The sequence below is a fragment of the Dryobates pubescens genome, chromosome 5 (genome assembly GCF_014839835.1).
Source record: "Dryobates pubescens isolate bDryPub1 chromosome 5, bDryPub1.pri, whole genome shotgun sequence".
NCBI classification, from domain to species: domain Eukaryota; kingdom Metazoa; phylum Chordata; class Aves; order Piciformes; family Picidae; genus Dryobates; species Dryobates pubescens.
The window spans coordinates 39122737-39142428 of NC_071616.1; the positions used below are offsets into that span (position 1 = coordinate 39122737).

General features: G+C 45.8%; 1 protein-coding gene across 1 annotated transcript; it reads right to left on the reverse strand.

The window, feature by feature from the left end:
• Window positions 1-6091: 6091 nt before the first annotated feature.
• Window positions 6092-18219, reverse strand: PSMA6 (proteasome 20S subunit alpha 6). The gene is made up of 7 exons (XM_009902977.2): window positions 18030-18219; window positions 14525-14619; window positions 13175-13256; window positions 12763-12918; window positions 8840-9018; window positions 7950-8044; window positions 6092-6283 (listed from the first exon to the last, which is right to left on the reverse strand). Exons 1-7 carry the CDS (start codon window positions 18103-18105, stop codon window positions 6226-6228), a joined length of 741 nt encoding a protein of 246 aa, XP_009901279.1. The 5' UTR covers window positions 18106-18219; the 3' UTR covers window positions 6092-6225.
• Window positions 18220-19692: the final 1473 nt, after the last annotated feature.

A 19692-nucleotide genomic window follows, 5' to 3' on the forward strand; every position in this document is an offset into this window, starting at 1 on the left:
ATCCTGGATTATTTGTGAGATGTAGCTTTTGTCCCAGGGCTCACATTACATCACAGAATCACAGAATTTCAGGGGCTGGAAGAGACCTCAGAAGAAGTCTGCATCAGGAACAGTGTGGCCAGCAGGAGCAGGGAGGTCATTCTGCCCCTGTACACTGCACTGGTTAGGCCACACCTCGAGTGCTGTGTCCAGTTCTGGGCCCCTCAGTTTAGGAAGGAGGTTGACTTGCTGGAACGAGTCCAGAGAAGGGCAACAAAGTTGGTGAGGGGTTTGGAACATAAGCCCTACGAGGAGAGGCTGAGGGAGCTGGGGTTGCTTAGCCTGGAGAAGAGGAGACTCAGGGGAGACCTTATTGCTCTCTACAACTACCTGAAGGGAGGTTGTAGACAGGTGGAGGTTGGTCTCTTCTGTCAGGCAACCAGCACCAGAACAAGAGGACACAGTCTCAAGCTGTGCCAGGGGAGGTTTAGGCTGGAGGTTAGGAAGAAGTTCTACACAGAGAGAGTGATTGCCCATTGGAATGGGCTGCCTGGGGAGGTGGTGGAGTCACCATCATTGGAGGTGTTCAGGAGGAGACTTGACAGGGTGCTTGGTTGCATGGTTTAGTTGATTAGTGGTGTTGGATGTTAGGTTGGACACGATAATCTTGAAGGTCTCTTCCAACCTGGTCTATTCCTATCCCTATTCCTATTTCTCTTCTTCTCTTCTCTTCTCTTCTCTTTTCTCTTCTCTTCTCTTCTCTTCTCTTCTCTTCTCTTCTCTTCTCTTCTCTTCTCTTCTCTTCTCTTCTCTTCTCTTCTCTTCTCTTCTCTTCTCTTCTCTTCTCTTCTCTTCTCTTCTCTTCTCTTCTCTTCTCTTCTCCTCTCTTCTCCTCTCTTCTCCTCTCTTCTCCTCTCTTCTCCTCTCTTCTCCTCTCTTCTCCTCTCTTCTCTTCTCAAGATCATCCAGCCCAACCCCCCTGCCAGAGCAGGATCACCTACACCGGATTACACAGATTATCAGATTACAGCAGCTCATTTTCAATCTCTCACTATCTGTCTACAGAAAATGGGCTTTGTTTTGAAACAAAACCACTAAAGAAAATATTATTATGCTAGGAAAAGCTTGGTAAACACACTGCTAATAGCTGAGGGGGTTTGACAGTCATTTAAGGAATGCAAGTTTATCTGTACATAGTAGAAAGGACAGGAGAAAGTGCTGTGGTTTTGTTGTGGTGGTGTGTTGTGGGTTTGTGCTTTTTTTTTTTTACTGTGAGAATCATGATAAACAAAATCCAGACACTGTTTTAAAGAGCTCTGCACAAGCACGTGATGATCCTCCTTTTTGTTCGGGCATGAGAGGCTGAAGTTCACTGTTCCAGCAGGTCCTGAACTACAGGATGTCTTGCATTGTTTCCAAATAGTTTGGGTTTCAGCAAAACAAGAGAACAGAACAAACTGTGACCAGCAAGAGCTGGCTAGAACAAGCTACAGCCATGTCAGAATTTCCCACGTGGAAAAAAAGAAACAACACAACAAAACCAAACCCACAAAAAGAGCCCCACTGATGATAAAAGAAAAAGTCATGTCCCTACTGCTATTGCCCTGGTAGGGTAGGGTTTTCTCCTAGGAAAAAAAAAGCCCCACATGAATACTGTCATGGATACTCTTCACAAAACTTGACCCCTTGAGCCAAGAAGGCTGCTGGTTTGCAAAACTCAAAATAGCAGGCTTGGCTTCTGTGTAAGGGAAAAGAGAAAAGAGAAGAGGAATGTTTGGGGGGGGGGGGGTTATTTAAGATGCCAGCAAGCTAGGGATCTAGTTATTTGTTTTCTCATCTTAATTTCCCACAATGCTGGAAAAGAACTGGAAATGTAAGACACAGGCAGTCAGGAGGCTGTGCAGAACCAGCCTGAGTTTTGTCCAGAGAACACTGATCTGGGTGTAGTGTGGAGGTGAGACCTGATCCTATTCCTGCTGAACTACTTGTGCATTCACACTGCAACTGCCTACGAGGAGAGGCTGAGGGAGCTGGGATTGTGCAGCCTGGAGGAGGCTCAGGGGAGACCTCATTGCTGTCTACAACTACCTGAAGGGTGGTTGTAGCCTGGAGGGGGTTGGTCTCTTCTCCCAGGCAACCAGCACCAGAACAAGAGGACACAGTCTCAAGCTGTGCCAGGGGAAGTTTAGACTCGAGGTGAGGAGAAAGTTCTTCACAGAGAGAGTCGTTAGCCATTGGAATGTGCTGCCCAGGGAGGTGGTGGAGACACCATCCCTGGAGTGTTCAAGAGGGGATTGGATGTGGCACTTGATGCCATGGTTTAGTCATGAGGTCTGTGGTGACAGGTTGGACTTGATGATCTTTGAGGTTTCTTCCAACCTTGGTGATTGTGTGATTCCAGTTTTCAGCACTGGCACAACAAAACACAAAGAGATGGAAGGAGCTCAAGGCTGGTATCACTTTGATAAGCTGTAGCCAAACCAGACGTGCTGGGATCATATCAGGCATGCTCTACTTTCTCTGCCAGTGCCAGGCTTGGAGCAGGTGATACCAGGTACAGTGCAACACCAGCCATGGCTGATACAGCTTGGCTGCAGGTGCTCACTGCTCCAGGATGTAAGGAATGTGATAAGGTGGATGTTTAATACATGGGGAATTCCCATTAGGTTAGGCATCCCCATCTGTGTAGCTGCCTTATCTTAAACAAACAACAAAAAAGCTTTCATTAGTAGAATCACAGAACAGTGTGGGTGGAAAGGGAGCTCCAAAGGTCATCTAGTCCAACCCCTTCTGCAGTAAGCAGATCATAGAATCATAGAATTGTCAGGGTGGGAAGGGACCCAAGCTCACTGCCAGCCATCACTCACCCTGGCAGAATCATAGAATAGCTAGGGTTGGAAGGGACCTCAAGGATCAGCTAGTTCCAACTCCTCTGCCATGGACAGGGACACCTCACACTACATCAGGTTGCTCACAGCCACATTCAGCCTGGCCTTAAAAACCTCCAGGGATGAGGCTTCCACCATCTCCCTGGGCAACCTGTGCCAGTGTCTCACCACCCTCAGGGGGAAGAATTTCTTCCTAACATCCAATCTGAATCTACCCATTTCTACTTTTTCCATTCCCCCCCAGTCCTATCACTACCTGACACCCTAAAAAGTTCCTCCCCAGCTTTCTTGTAGCCCCCTTAAGATACTGGAAGGCCACAATAAGGTCTCCTTGGAGCCTTCTCTTCTCCAAACTGAACAGCCCCAACTCTCTCAGTTGCACCTCATAGCAGAGGTGCTTCAGCCCTCTGATCATCCTTCAGATCAGCTTGCCCAGAGTATGAAGAGAAGAGTGAATTTTCACTGTGGGACAAAATAGTAGCAAAAGTGGCATTTCAACTGCTGAAATTTTAACTTTGCTTATTAAAAGAACAAAAAGGAAGAAAAAAAAAAGAGATGCAACATTCTCAGGTATAATATATTTTAGACAGCTTGTTTCATCATCTCTGAACACAAGAAGGGATCTTCTGCACTGCAAAAAGCATAAGGTATGAGCAAATACCCACTGGTCTCAGAACAACCACCTGAGTTCTACAGTCACATACAAGCTCCAAAATTGAGAATTCAAGGTGTTGCAGGGAGTTTTACTACTAAATACTGTGAACATATGCTCTAGTGATATGGCTCATTGCCATCTTCCTTTTAATTTGCTTTGTTCAAGAACTCATTACTGAAGTTTTGTATAGATAATTAAAGCTGATCAAGAACAAAGTATCACTGGATTGTATTTTAATATAGAGTAAAAGATTATTAAGTCCACATAAATTCCAGGTTGGTAGATAGCTAGACTATTAGAATGAAAAGCCTTAAGGTGTTGCAGAAACTCAGCTGTCACCTGGAACAGCACAGACCTTTGTTCTGCCGATTGCTACACAAGACCACACAGAATCCTGATGGCCAACTCAAAGCCACAAGCAAGAGTGGCTTCATCTTACCATCTGTAGTACACTAGCTGACATGAGGGAAGCTGAACTTTGGAGGTACTAATGGGAATTCAGGAGGCTTTGTGAAGTCAAGTCCCCAACTGAGTTATGACATAAGGTTAGCATTGTACTTTATTAAACCCACCAAGCACAGAATTCCATCTCCTTCACTAGGATGAACTTGAGAAAGACACATTCAAGGGACTTGAATTATGAAAACCCCCCACCCCACCCAATTCCAGTTTCTGATGATTGGTAGGCCTTCCCCAAAGCTCTCAAGAAAAAAAACTAAAGGGAAAACTCCAAACACAGAAACAGCAGAGTAGAGGAATGAAGCTAAGGAGCCAATTTGTATTAGCCTGGCATTCTTCCAAGAAGGCTCATGTCTACCCAACAGTTCAAAATGCTTGGCAATCTTCCCTTTATCCCTAGCGTCTCCTCTCTCACAACTCTGCCATGAACCCTTTTTGCTACTGAGGTTGAAACCTCTTCAAGTGCCAACAAAAGAAGTGGTTTTCTTCACCTTGATTCAAGTTTTTGCAGCCTTTTCTCCCAGCCCAGAACCTGTAAAGGAATTCCAAGGGGAATTACTTCCCGGAGACATTCTTGTTTTTTATATCTCTATTGATGATCTGGACGAGGGCATCGAGTCCATCATCAGTAAATTTGCTGACAACACCAAGCTGGGGGCAGGAGTTGATCTGCTGGAGGGTAGAGAGGCTCTGCAGAGGGACCTCGACAGGCTGGACAGATGGGCAGAGTCCAACGGCATGAGATTTAACACATCCAAGTGCCGGGTTCTGCACATTGGCCACAACAACCCCATGCAGAGCTACAGGCTGGGGTCAGAGTGGCTGGAGAGCAGTCAGGCTGAGAGGGACCTGGGGGTGCTGGTTGATGGTAGGCTGAACATGAGCCTGCAGTGTGCCCAGGCAGCTAAGAGGGCCAATTGCATCCTGGCCTGCATCAGGAACAGTATGGCCAGCAGGAGCAGGGAGGTCATTCTGCCCCTGTACACTGCACTGGTTAGGCCACACCTCGAGTACTGTGTCCAGTTCTGGGCCCCTCAGTTTAGGAAGGAGGTTGCTGGAGCGTGTCCAGAGAAGGGCAACAAAGTTGGTGAGGGGTTTGGAACACAGCCCTGTGAGGAGAGGCTGAGGGAGCTGGGGTTGCTTAGCCTGGAGAAGAGGAGACTCAGGGGTGACCTTATTGCTCTCTACAACTACCTGAAGGGAGGTTGTAGACAGACGGATGTTGGTCTCTTCTCCCAGGCAGCCAGTGCCAGAACAAGAGGACACAGTCTCAGGCTGCGCCAGGGGAGGTTCAGGCTGGATGTTAGGAAGAAGTTCTATACAGAGAGAGTGATTGCCCATTGGAATGGGCTGCCTGGGGAGGTGGTGGAGTCACCATCGTTGGAGGTGTTCAGGAGGAGACTTGATGGGGTGCTTGGTGCCACGGTTTAACTGATTAGGTGGTGTTGGATTGGTTGATGGGTTGGACGCGATGATCTTGAAGGTCTCTTCCAACCTGGTTTATTCTATGTATTGTTGATGGACTTTGTCTATTAGACCCATGCAGCCCCTGACATTGTTTCTGTCACTGCCCAAAGTCTCAAAACCAGGCAGCCAAAATTCCAAAGCATATAGAACCTGTTCCCCTAAATAAATGTTTGCTACAGAGCTGTTTAACTATAGCAGATGCCTCTGAAATTTGCTGCATGCACCCCAAATAAATCAGTCAAAAGGAATGCACTGGGAATCGCAGCACAAGTTTGCTCCTGCAACTTTTGTCCTATACCCTTCTACAAACCCACACAAATGCTAAGCTTTTCTTAATTTCCCCACAGTTAAAACTAGCTGTAAACCCTTCCAGATCAAGGCAAGAAGAGAACACATGTAACTTCAGGAATTCAAGACACACTCATCCCATAACCCAGCAGGAAACTTTACACTGGGAGCTAAATAGTCTGGATGAAAAATACAGCACAGAGTATGTCTCTTAAAACTCTACTAACAGGCAAGCAGCCACCACAGAAACATTCAGAGTCATCAAGTCTTTTGATGAGAATTTCATAGAAGTAAAAAAGTTTAAATCCCCCCCTCAAACATTAAAAGGAGACACCAAGTATTTCAAAAACCTCTGTTTTATTTGTCCAGAGTAAAATACATCATACAGTGAACACCGTTTTCCACCCACAATCTAAAGCCATTATTGTTTTCTTTACACCAAACATCCTGGCCAGAAGCACAGACAATGGAAATGGGAATGCTAATTAATTAGTCTCTCTCTGCCAGGGCTACAAGGTGCACATCAATCTCTGCTTCTGTAAGGATCCTGAAAGAACAACAACAACAAAAAAAAATGATCTTAAATAGCTTAAATGATTTTTTCCTCTTAAGCTCAGTATTACAGCCTAGTATCTACACAAATAAGTTTTGCACAATGCATCTTTCAGCCCTTTAAAGTCCCACTGCCAGGCTGACATCCCAATTCTTTTTGAAAAATAAAGGAAGAATCAGAGGCTTGGGAGAACAAAGAGGTAATAAATGATAGAAAAAGAACAGGCAATTCCTCATCAGTAATGTATTTGTGAGCTGGGACCTGGGTGAGAAGAATGAGTATGGAAATTAGCGTGATCACTTCAAGGGGGACAGAGGTTTTCATTTCCTTTTCCCTCTGCTTGTTATCCATCCTTTCAGAAAAGGACATGGGAGAGGCAAATGAAGATTGGCAGAAAGCTAGCACTTGACCCTTGAGCAGCAGTAGGAAAGGCTTCTCCATGCCTTCTCAAAACTGCTAGGCTGTTCTGTCACCTTATACCCACACCATCAAAGGCAAGACCACTCATCCTCACCATGCCAACTTTAAAGACATCAGGAAACACTCGAAAGATTGCACCTGTAGGATCCAACGGTTTGAAGCTTCTCTCCCATCTCCACCTAGCCAGTAGCTACACTAAAGCATCAGAGGACTTTTCTTCCCCATTTAGCTGGACTAATGCAGAAGCAACAGAACTCCTCTGCAGCAATCCAGACCCACCCCAAGTTTAGGCAAGACCTACCTAGAAAGTCCTTTTGTATTAACAAAAAGCCCCCAAACCTCCTCTCCCTCATTTGCTGAATGCTTCTGCAGCTATACACTGTGCTGCAAGGAGGCTGCCAAGTACACTCTGACAGGAGGTACAGTGCTCAGCAGGAATATTTGCAGGTGTTGTCTCGGTGGATTGGTCAAGTAACATTGCAGCACATAGTGCAATTCAAGCAATTCACAGTGCAGATTCAAGCAGTAACAGAGAGGGAGGAAACTGCAGGTGTCCTGCCTTCCTGCTAGTGGGAAATGCAGTGTACTCAGAAAGTCGAAGTTTGGCCAGTTCCAAATCATTGCAGTGACTTCTAAATCCAGACTCTTTTAATCTCAGCAAGTTTAAATAGGCCAGGTGTAGTGGTTTGACCCATAAATTCTTGATCTATTGATTATATACTAGAGATGCCAAAAGCTGCTTCAGTTGCAAGACAAACAAGAGTGATTTCAAGATTGCACTTTGAAAGTTAGTTTAAAAATTAAGGTAGCTGCTAAATTTTCCTTCACAGAAACCAGCCTTTACTGTGCTAGTTGCCACGGCCATGATTTGGAATTGGATTCCAGATATTAGCACAAAGTTTTACTCTTTTAAGCATGAAAAAAAACATAATCATCTAGCCCAGATGTAACTTACACTTTAATCACCACATCAGGCAATACACTTCCAATAAACAGCTGACACTTCTCCCTGCTGCAGCCCTTAAGCCACGACAACCATTTTAAACCTATATTGTTTGGGATTGATTTTTTTTTTTTTTTAAACCAATGTCTTTTACATATTTTTAAGAGTTACAAATAAAGCACACCAAAACTTGAGCTTCTGACATTCTCTCTCTCAATTTACCCCGACACAAGAAGTAAAAACTAATTGCATATAACCAGAGAAATGCAGCAAGCTTTACCAACGCTGATCACTTACCTGAATTTAGGATTTTCCACTGTAACTACACCAACTTCTATTTCTGAAGGTTTGAAGTCAATGGATAGTACAGTGGACAGGCATGTTATTGCTGTCTAAAAGATGACAAAAAAAAATCCCTATCATTAAACAGAAAGCACTAAAGTTTTTCTGCATTAACGACCACACCTCCTTCCTGTCTTATTTCCTTTCGCTTCCAAACCTCAGCTGAAAAGTTTCAAGTAGTTTCCCATTGTTAAGATAATCCCTTTCTGGGTCTCTGGCTAGAAAAAGCCCACTCTACAAAAGAGGGAGAGGGAGAGGGAGAGGGAGAGGGAGAGGGAGAGGGAGAGGGAGAGGGAGAGGGAGAGGGAGAGGGAGAGGGAGAGGGAGAGGGAGAGGGAGAGGGAGAGGGAGAGGGAGAGGGAGAGGGAGAGGGAGAGGGAGAGGGAGAGGGAGAGGGAGAGGGAGAGGGAGAGGGAGAGGGAGAGGGAGAGGGAGAGGGAGAGGGAAGAACTGAACAGAATAGAACAGAAATAGACCAGACCAGGTTGGAAGAGACCTTCGAGATCATCACATTCAACCTATTATCCAACACCACCTAATCAACTAAACCATGCAACCAAGCGCCCTATCAATTCTCCTCCTAAACACCAACAACCAGCTACAGTGGGAGTGCTACAATCACAGATTCTGCTCCAGCTAGTGAAAAGCAGAAGCAAATTAGATGATGATTTAAACATTTACAAAATACCTTCACCAGATTTTATGGTTGGAATAGTTGCTCTGCAGCAATACAGAACTGTAAGAAAACAGGAAACACCTAACTGCCTTCCTCTATCTTGCAAGCCCCACACAGCACATTTATTAAAAACACTTCAACAAATCTTCATTTCTTTCTGCTGGCCTACCTCTACTGTCTGTTCATATGTCCAATCAAATTTCTTCTTTACTTTCTTTTCAAGAAAGCTGGTTGACTCTGTCTGTTTAACCCCTGCAGCTGTGGCCTTGAATCCACAGTAGTAGCCTGCTGGATCACACTTGTACACCTGAGGGCCGTGTTCTTCATCAATACCTATCAAAATCATACCTTGAAGAGAAAAAAAAGAGTTCATTTAGTTTTTTTCTCCAATTCCATTCAACTGAAGAATAGATTAGATACTCCTCTCCTGGGAAAAACATGCATGCACATTGTTGGGAAGCAGTCCCACACCTAGAGCTGTGTTTTCCACTTTCAGTTGCCATTATTTACCAGCATTTCATTACCAGGTGTGCAGCTCAGTTCAGTGCAAACTAGATTTCTGTCATTCCCAAAGAAGGGTACACATTAAACAGAGAAACATTTTTGCCATGCTCTGTGTGCAGAGCCACAAAGTCAGGGAATACAAAAGTTTAATGCAGATACAAAGTTAACCCAGCTACAATTCACATCCTGAGTATTATGAGACACATGAAAAGTGTAAAAAGTAGTTCTAGTAACATGTGCCTTCCACCAGAAAGCAACCTTACAAGAATGTTGAAAGGCCTGTAGTGACAGGACAAGGGGCAATGGCTTCAAACCAGTCAAGAGTAGATTTGGATTGGATGTTAGGAACAAGTTCTTTACCATGAGGGTGGTGGCACACTGGAACAGGTTGTCCAGGGAGATAGTGTGGGCCTCATCCCTGGAGATACTCAAGCTTGACAGGGCTCTGGGCAACCTGATCTAGTTGAGGATGCCCCTGCCCACTGCAGAGAGGGTTGGACTATTACAAGAGGGGTATGGACATGCTGGAACATGTCCAGAGAAGGGCCACAGGATGATCAGAGGGCTGGAGCACCTCTCCTATGAGGACAGACTGAAGGAGTTGGGGCTGTTCAGTCTGGAGAAGAGAAGGCTCTGAGGGGACCTAATTGTGGCCTTCCAGTATCTGAAGGGGACCTATGAGAAGGCTGGGGAGGGACTTCTCAGGATCTCAGGTAGTGATAGGACTAGGGGGAATGGAATGAAGCTGGAGGTGGGGAGATTCAGGCTGGATGTGAGGAGGAAGTTCTTCACCATGAGAGTGGTGAAGCCCTGGAATGGGTTGTCCAGGGAGGTGGTTGGGTCGCTGTCCCTGGAGGTGTTCAAGACCGGGTTGGATGAGGCTCTGGCCAGCCTGACCTAGTGTGGGGTGTCCCTGCCCATGGCAGGGGGGTTGGAACTCGATGATCCTTGTGGTCCCTTCCAACCCTGACTGATACTATGACCTCTGGAGGTCCCTTCCATCCCAGACCATTCTATAGACCTATGAAATATTTAAAAAAATCAAAGGTCAACTTTAGATTTCCTGACTGCAATCCTGAGAAACACTGCTTTGCATCCCTTTTGTTCTCTTTTCTTTAAAGAAACAAACAAACACAACAAAACCACCCAACAACAACAAAAACAAACCCAACTGAAACGAAATGTGGGAACACCAGGACGTAAAACTGACTCTAGAAAGCACTTAGTCAGGTGGGCTTCAAAGTTGGACATGCTTCAAGTAACACAAGCTGGTCACATCACTGGAATGCATCTGTGTTGACCCCCCCACTTCTAGATTTGCAGTAGTACAGTCTCAATACCAGTTCAATACTCAACACCAGTTACTGGCTGGAGGGCCGAGCCCAGAGAGTGGTAGTGAATGGTGCCACATCCAGCTGGCAGCCAGTCACCAGTGGTGTGCCCCAGGGATCAGTGCTGGGCCCCATGCTCTTTAACATCTTTATTGATGATCTGGACGAGGGCATCGAGTCCATCATCAGTAAATTTGCTGACGACACCAAGCTGGGCGCAGGAGTTGATCTGCTGGAGGGTAGAGAGGCTCTGCAGAGGGACCTCGACAGGCTGGGCAGTTGGGCAGAGTCCAACGGCATGAGATTTAACACATCCAAGTGCCGGGTTCTGCACATTGGCCACAGCAACCCCATGCAGAGCTACAGGCTGGGGTCAGAGTGGCTGGAGAGCAGTCAGGCTGAGAGGGACCTGGGGGTGCTGGTCGACGGTAGACTGAACATGAGCCTGCAGTGTGCCCAGGCAGCTAAGAGGGCCAATGGCATCCTGGCCTGCATCAGGAACAGTGTGGCCAGCAGGAGCAGGGAGGTCATTCTGCCCCTGTACACTGCACTGGTTAGGCCGCACCTCGAGTACTGTGTCCAGTTCTGGGCCCCTCAGTTTAGGAAGGAGGTTGACTTGCTGGAACGAGTCCAGAGAAGAGCAACAAAGTTGGTGAGGGGTTTGGAACATAAGCCCTACGAGGAGAGGCTGAGGGAGCTGGGGTTGCTTAGCCTGGAGAAGAGGAGACTCAGGGGTGACCTTATTACTCTCTACAACTATCTGAAGGGAGGTTGTAGACAGACAGATGTTGGTCTCTTCTCCCAGGCAAGCAGTACCAGAACAAGAGGACACAGTCTCAGGCTGCGCCAGGGGAGGTTCAGGCTGGATGTTAGAAAAAAGTTCTATACAGAAAGAGTGATTGCACATTGGAATGGGCTGCCTGGGGAGGTGGTGGAGTCGCCATCACTGGAGGTTTTTAGGAGAAGACTTGACAGGGTGCTTGGTGCTGTGGGTTAGTTGCTTGGGCGGAGTTGGATTGGTGATGGGTTGGACGCGATGATCTTGAAGGTCTCTTCCAACCTGGTTTATTCTATGTATTTCTATGTATTTCAATACTCAATACTCTCAATACTAACTCAGTATTAAAAATAACTCCAAAGCAGTAACTGCAAAAAAAACCCCAAACACCAACAGAACAAGGTCAGGGTTGGAAATTGTTTTCACTTGAGGCTTGCCCAATTTTTAACTGGCAGTTATAGCTGATAAGCTTCTGAGCAGCTGTTACTAAAAAGGACCAAAAATAGAAAAATGTTACTTTCCAGTACTATCAGGGGATGGGAAATGTCAAGGGAAGAAAGAAATAATCATTCCTCAACATTTTAAACACAGGAAAATTTCTTCATCATGGAAACTGTGGTGCAACCCTGAAGGTTACTTCTTTAGTGACAAGTTGCCACTGCCTGCTATGATGATGAGAAGTGATTCATCAATCCTGAAACTGTTCTCCTTAAAAGTGCAAAAAAAAGCCCCAACAAAACAACCAAGAAAACAACAGAGAAATTCTGAGTGTTTCATGAAAAACAATAACTGAGGAAACATTATCATTTATCCCAGTTCACTGACAGCCTAACCTTATGGTTGTAATTTGCTCATAGTCAAATGTGAGAGAAAAACAAGTCAGAACCAACCTCAGAACAGAGATGACCAGGAATGTCTACAAAGAAAAACCCCCAGCTTTACACACATCTTTATTTAAGCTGCATTTGCTGTTATAAAACATGACTGGTGTAGACATGTTTGCAAGTGAAATGCTTTTTAAGCACTTCATTATATATATATCATAGGGTTATATGAAGAGCAAAAACCAGGCAGATTTTTGTCCTATACATAGTACTTAGATAAAAAAAGCCAGGAGCATAATTGCACTCTCCACATCTGTTCTAACAGGGATACTTACCCATAAAAAACAGCATCTCCCATTCACTGACATCACTGTGCAGTGCAAACAGACCGGGCCACAAAAGCTAAAGTGAAATACTATCACACATTTCAAAGAGGCTACATCATTTACTCCAGTTTAAATGCTGAGTTAGTGGTAAAATCATAGCTCCAGTTCAAGACTTTCACCACTGGTCTCTCAGTTGGCTCTTTATCCCTCTTACTCCTTCAGTGACACCCTTATCTCACACAATTTGAAAGTGGGTGAGAATTTGCAACGCTTCAAGGTGCAAGCTCAGACAATAAACAGAAAAGATCCATTTCATACAGCATACTTACAGCAACCAAGAGGCCTCATTTCAGCATTTTGTGTGTAGACCTGAGAAATATCTGCAATCCTTTTACACAGCATATCCACAGGGATGTCATAGCCATACTTGTACTTCCAGTTAGCAGCCTCATAGCGGGCTCTCTGCACCTGGGATCTGCTGTCAGCTACACAGAAAGAACACAAATTCAGCTGAACATGTGCCACATTTACTCCTCACACTGCATGAGAATGCAGATACCAGGCTCAACTTCTAAGTTGTCTTTAAATATATGCATCAGAAGTAGGTTAAGTTCTCCAAAACCAGAGAGTTGGAACAAACCTCCTGGAGCACTGACTTCTTGGATGTAAAGCTGGCAAATTTCATTAAATAAAAAATCTGATACACTGCAGATACTTAAAGCAAGATGGAGAAATAAATACCTGTCATTCCTGTCATCACACAGCCAATATTTTCAGTAATTCTGAATAAATGAGTCACTGTGTTGGAATCCAGTAACTTGTCCTAAAGAGGAAACAGAAACAATCTAATAGGAAATGCCGTCCTTTGAGTACACAAAAAGACAGACCCTGGATGATCTGGTGTCTGCAAAAGAGCCTCAAGGAGTCAGCTAGCAGCTAAAAATTGTCTTGCAGGCTCTCCACTATTTATGGCTATAGGAATGAGAAGAAAGAAATAGAAGAGGGAAGATAAAACCCAGACTATCTGGAAAAGGATGACAGCTAGAGCATGACCAACATCAAACTCCTTTTGCCTCTGAAGAAACTTTAAGAACTCAAAATACAACAACTTGGGCCCTTATTTCATTCAAACGCAAATAGTTCCCCCTCTTTGTCAATGATACATCACCACTGTGATACAACACTCATGAAAACTTGTTCTGCATGCTATTAGTCTAACATTTTCTGGGTAGGAATTAAAGAAATGAGGAAATACCACAGAACAAATCAGCCCATACCAGCCACAGTAAAGTATGCATGCTGAAGTATAAGAGGACTAACTTTGTATTTTAGCTTTAACCCTTCAACAACTACAGAGAAGAGAAGAGACCTTTGAGATCATTGAGTCCAACCTATCATCCAACACCAGCTAATCAACTAAACCATGGCACCAAGCACCCCATCAAGTCACTTCCTAAACACCTCCAGTGATGGTGACTCCACCACCTTCCTGGGCAGCACATTCCAATGGCCAGTCACTCTTTCTGGGAAGAACTTCTTCCTAAGATCTAGCCTAAACCTCCCTGGCGCAGCTTGAGGCTGTGTCCTCTTGTTCTGTTGGATGCCTGGGAGAAGAGACCAATCCCCACCTGGCTACAACCTCCCTTCAGGTAGTTGTAGAGAGCAATAAGGTCTCCTCTGAGCCTCCTCTTCTCCAGGCTAAGCAACCCCAGCTCCCTCAGCCTCTCCTCACAGGGCTTGTGCTCCAAACCCCTCCCCAGCTTTGTTGCCCTTCTCTGGGCACGTTCCAGCAAGTCAACATCTTTCCTAAACTGAGGGCCCCAGAACTGGACACAGTACTCAAGGTGTTGCCTGACCAGTGCTGAGTACAGGGGCAGAATGACTTACCCACTATTACAGTACTTAGTGAGGAAATGAACAACTGAGCACCGAAGAGAGCTAAAAGTTGCAATAAGCAGAACCATCAGACATTCCATTTAAACAATACATGTCAATGCTAATAAAGACAATACCAGTGTTTCAGTTTCACTCCCACCTTTTTGTTTATCTCCTTCCAGTTGCCCCCTGCCCTCCAAAACCCAGACTACTTACAGGTACTTTCTTCTGTGTTACAACCACTGCAGAATCTTTCCCACGAACAGCTACAGATGTCAGTCCACCTTGGTTTATGGCCTTGAATGCATATTCTGTAAAAACAGGTAAATGTCAATTAGAACAACTGACTCTGAAACATCTCACCCCAACACAGAAATCTCACCAAGTTCTGGTCATTTGAACAAGTATTTGTGCAACTCTTTGTGTCTTTTAAGGGCTTAGTACCATGCACACAAGAACTTTCTGATGGGAACTAAAAGTCACTGACTCTTTTCACTGCCCCTGTTTCTCTCAGACATTTCTAATAGTTTACCTTTCTGTTCCGTTAGAACTGCATGAGAATTTGTTTTGAAACAAAAAAGGTTGACCCAACCAGTCCAACCTTAACCTACAGTGACTGTAAATCCTTACAGGAGATTTTTAACATGCAGAAGTTTAGGATTTCAAGCATTATTATTGTTGTAAGCAGGCCATTTGCTTTTGTAGAGTTTAACAGAATCCCATTCTGTGACTCTGTAACTGATACAGATGAAAAACTAAATAGAGGACTAGGCATAAAAGGGGAGTTTTAACCTTACCAGCACATTCTCAGATTGCATTCAAACACTGAAATGCTTTTATTCCCCTTTGAAAAATGAAACATAAGCACATGCCAACTAAAGAGCATTATTCAGATAAATGAATGAAATAAGACTTTCTTGGCATGATTGATACAATAAAATTACCTTTGCTTTCAAAAGCCTCAGAGAAAGTACTTTAAAAATAGTTTATCTGGCAATAGATGGTAAACATTCAGAACTTCCTAATACCTGGTTACAAGAGGCAAGTTTCAGTCAGTAGCTAAAACATAAATGAATTGGTTTTCAGCTATGTGACTGAAACTGGAATTTAGCACATATCTGACTAACAGTGCAACAGATTGCTAAAGCTACCTTCTAAAACAACAGGATCAAGAAACTCAGCTGCTTTAAAAGCTGTATTCAAATCTATGGAAGACACTGCACAAAAGGGAGAGGAATAATCCAAAATACATAACAAGTGTTGCAATACCAGAATCTTGATGCTCAATCTGCCAAGTCAGTGTTGTGGAAGGGCAGACTGTCATGTGTTTACAGCACATGTTTTGAAGCCCCAGGCAAGGGCTCTGCAATGCTTGTTTATTTATGTGTACAAGTATCTGAAGAGAGGCTGTAATGCAAATTGACAGAGCTAGGCTCTTTGCAGTGGTGCCTAGTGATGGGCACAAACTGAAACAAAGGGGGATCTATCTGAGCATCAGGAAACACATTTTTACTGTGAGGGTGACTGAGCACAGCACAGATGGCGCAGACAGGTTGTAGAGTCTCCATCCATGGAGATGGTCAACAGCTGTCTGGACACAGTACCAGGCAACCAGCCCTAGGTTGTCCTGCTTGAGCAGGGAATTGGACCAATTAACCTCTAGAGGTCCCTTACAACCTCAACTGTCCTGTGACTCTGTTAACTATGCATACCTATGTATTTTTCATCCCATAGTACACAGGTACTTAAAATATCTTTAAGTCAGCTTTGGGTTGTGTGCAGAGGCTCTCAGGTACACATGCAGACATCTGTTTCTAAGACACCAGTAAAGCACATGGAGGTATTAGACATTTCTCATACATTAACCTAATGAATACATACATCCATGAGGTAGAGAACCAAAGCTTAGTTTCCTCTTTGCTACAGGATGCAGAAATCATTCCCAGCAACTAGCAATACCACAAAGAAACTGACAGAAATGCAATGCAGACCAAGCAGCCTCTTTTAATGGCAACAGAAGGCTGGAGCCCATGACTCTTCCAACACAGAGCCACTGAGTAGGCACTGTCCCTACTACCCATAACACTTACCACACAAGTTGCATACTAGCCCTATAGACATTCCAGGTATAAGACACCACCCACAAGTAGGTATTTAGCACAGATAGCTTTCTACCTGTGTATAGACACCCACACAAGGTACTTTGCTAGTTGCTCCAAAGAGAATGGGCTGCTTGAGACTAGGCTGGGCAACAAAGCTGGGGAGGGGTTTGGAGCACAAGCCCTATGAGGAGAGGCTAAGGGAGCTGGGGTTGCTTAGCCTGGAGAAGAAGCTCAGGGCAGACCTTATTGCTCTCTACAACTACCTGAAGGGAGGTTGTAGCCAGGTGGGGGTTGGTCTCTTCTCCCAGGCAACCTGTGACAGAACAAGAGAACACAGTCTCAAGCTGTGCCAGGGGAGGTTTAGGCTGGATGATAGGAAGAAAGAGTGGCTGGTCATTGGAACGTGCTGCCCAGGGAGGTGGTGGAGTCACCATCACTGGAGGTGTTTAAGAAGAAACTGGATGAGGCACATGGTGCCATGGTTTAGTTGATTAAATAGTGTTGGGTGATGGGTTGGACTTGATGATCTCAAAGATCTTTTCCAACCTGGTTAATTCTATTCAATTCTGTTCTATGAAACTCATTCCACAGCCACCTTCCTGAGAAAAAAACCCAAGGGCAGACACAAAAGAAACGTGGCTACCATAGCCAACTCATGCAGTCTGGTCCCTGCAACCTCCCTTCCTGGAAAACAGATGGATGGATGGACCTCATGCAACACACCTACAATGAAGCCACTGCACCTGGGAAAGAGCCACTAAGCTCTAGGGGAAGATGGCATCAGAATGATGCTGCTAAAACAATTAATCTGGCTCTGTTAGGACAGTTCTCCAGTAATGCTCTCAACGAACTTTCCTGCTAAACTGCAAGTTGACTATGCTGTGACAGAGTGTTCTGCTAAACAAGCAACATGAAGTTCTTCTGCAGAACTTGATGCACTGTAAAAATATGAACGAGGGATTCAGGGACCTACAAAAGCAGCAGCTAGGCTGCACTACAATTGCAGAATGAAGCCTGCTTTCTCACAGGCCATGATGTACACAACACATTGCATTCAGAGACAGCATGGGTTATCACCAAACCCTGACTTTGTTACTCCAGCAGTTCAAGGCCCATTACAACGAGTTACCGTAGTTCCCCGATTCCAAAACACAACGGTAGGAAATTTACCAAAATCAACGGAAATAATGACTTCAGGGACAATAAACAGTTTCTGGATAGGCGTTAGTTGGGCCTCCATGCATGTGAAGCTAAATACCACGAAATCACAGGAGGTCTTTCCCTGTGGCAGGGGATACTCGAAAGAGCCTACCCTAGCTCTACGTTTTCCTTATCTCAGACGAGCATCCCTTTCCCAGGCACCCGTCCCGGGGTGGCAGCTGCTCCAGGTTCGCACTGGGCTTCTCCCCGCACGCCGCTGGAGCAGGCAGAGCGAGGACCGAGACTCCCAAACAATGAAGGTGCCACGCTTCCCCCCTCCCCAAACGCAGCCAGGCTCGGCTGTTGCTTTTGCGACCCGCCTGCAGCCCCGCTCGGCGGAAAGCGGCGGCAGCGTGAGCAGGCCAGGCCCGTGACGGGGCAATTCAGCAGCATCATCATCCCCGGGGCCGGACACCCACCGACTTGGTAGAGGCGGCCCTCGGGCGAGAAGATGGTGATGTGGCGGTCAAAGCCGGCGCTGGAGCCTCGGGACATGGCGGGCACGGGGAGGGGCGGCGAGCGCGGCCGAGGTCCTCAGAACGGGAGGGCCGCAGGCACGGCAGACAGGCACCGCCGCACCGCTTCCGGGGCACGCGCTCCGCGCAAGCGCCGCAACCCGGGGCCCGCGCACCGTCACGCTCCGGCGCCCCACCGCGCATGCCCCGGCACCGCGGCGCGGCCGCCTCCCCCTCGCGCGCCCGGGGCATGCGCGGTGGGGCTGCGGCTGGTGCCCGTGGGGGACGGTCCTGTAGCGACACGCCCGTCGTGAGCAGGATGCAGACCACCCTAGCACCGCGCATGTAACCGCGGCGTCGAGAGCCCGTCCCCGTCGGTTGCGTGGGGAAAAGGCGGGTGGAGACCGAGAGGCAGCGGGCGGGCCCGCAGGGTAGTTGGGGAACTGCCAGCTGTCGGGTGATGCAGTGGTTTGTGGTTCGTGGAAAACAGCAAGCAAACATCTTCGACGTGCTGTAGAGAGTACCCGCGGAAATGTCGGAAAACAGGAGAAAAATACCGTCATGAGCTGTCCTGACAGGAAAACAACCCCCCGCTTCATCTTCTAAACAGAGTTCCACGTGTTCTCTTCAACGAGTACGATTTTAAAGCAGAGAAATAACCCTGACCTCACAAAGGGTCTTTTAAGATCTGCATAACAAGTAATTGTTGCTGCAGCTGCATTGTACCGTGATGTTTGAAAGAGTTTTTTTATCAGTGTCCAGTACAAAGGGAAATCCCCCAAAATGCCTTTCAGCATCCTGGATTTCCCCTGCTCTTTGTGGGAAGGAATTTTTTTAAAGTCAGTCATTAAACGAAATGGAAAAGCTGTATTTTGGTATCCACTCCTCTTATTTTAAATTATTGAGGGAGCTTATGCCTCTTTTTTTTGATAGCAGATCAGGGGTGCTTTTTGTTTATGCCATATGCTAAAAGTCTGCTTTCTTGAATTTTTAAGTCCACTTTTCATTACTTGTATTAATGCTATGGGAGAATAAAATGTCTTGCTCTGTTATTGTAAGGCGCAGAGTCAGCCCCTTCCATTAGGGAAACGCTGTGATGGACAGTGTGAAATGTTTAAAGCTGTGATGCAAGCACTGTGGGACAGAGAACATGAAAACAAGAACAGCTCTGCTGGGCCCGACAGAGTTTGGACGCTCAAGGAAAGTTATTAAGACTACAGAGATCCTTTGGTGATCTACTCCCCGAATCTTTCCCCAGCCTCCAGTTATCTGGAGGGACTTCCCAATGCAGAGATGGTGTCTGCTTGCTGGTCTCCCTTTGGACTCACATGAACCTCTTGCATCCATGACATGCTGTGGCAGAGTTGCTCAGCATAACAATGCCTTGTGTGGTTTCATCTGAAACCTCCCCTTTTATCTGAAACTTCTATCTGCCAGCACTGTTTGACACCACTGTTTTACTGGAAGACAGCAAACAATCGATCCCTATGCATTCCCTCCACAAAACTCCTGCTTTTAATGACCTCTGCATCTCTTAAGACCTGTTTCTCCAGGCTGAGGATTCCTACCTTTACAGTCCTTCCATATACAGAGCTCTTCCATTCATAACACTGATTTCTTTTTTCTT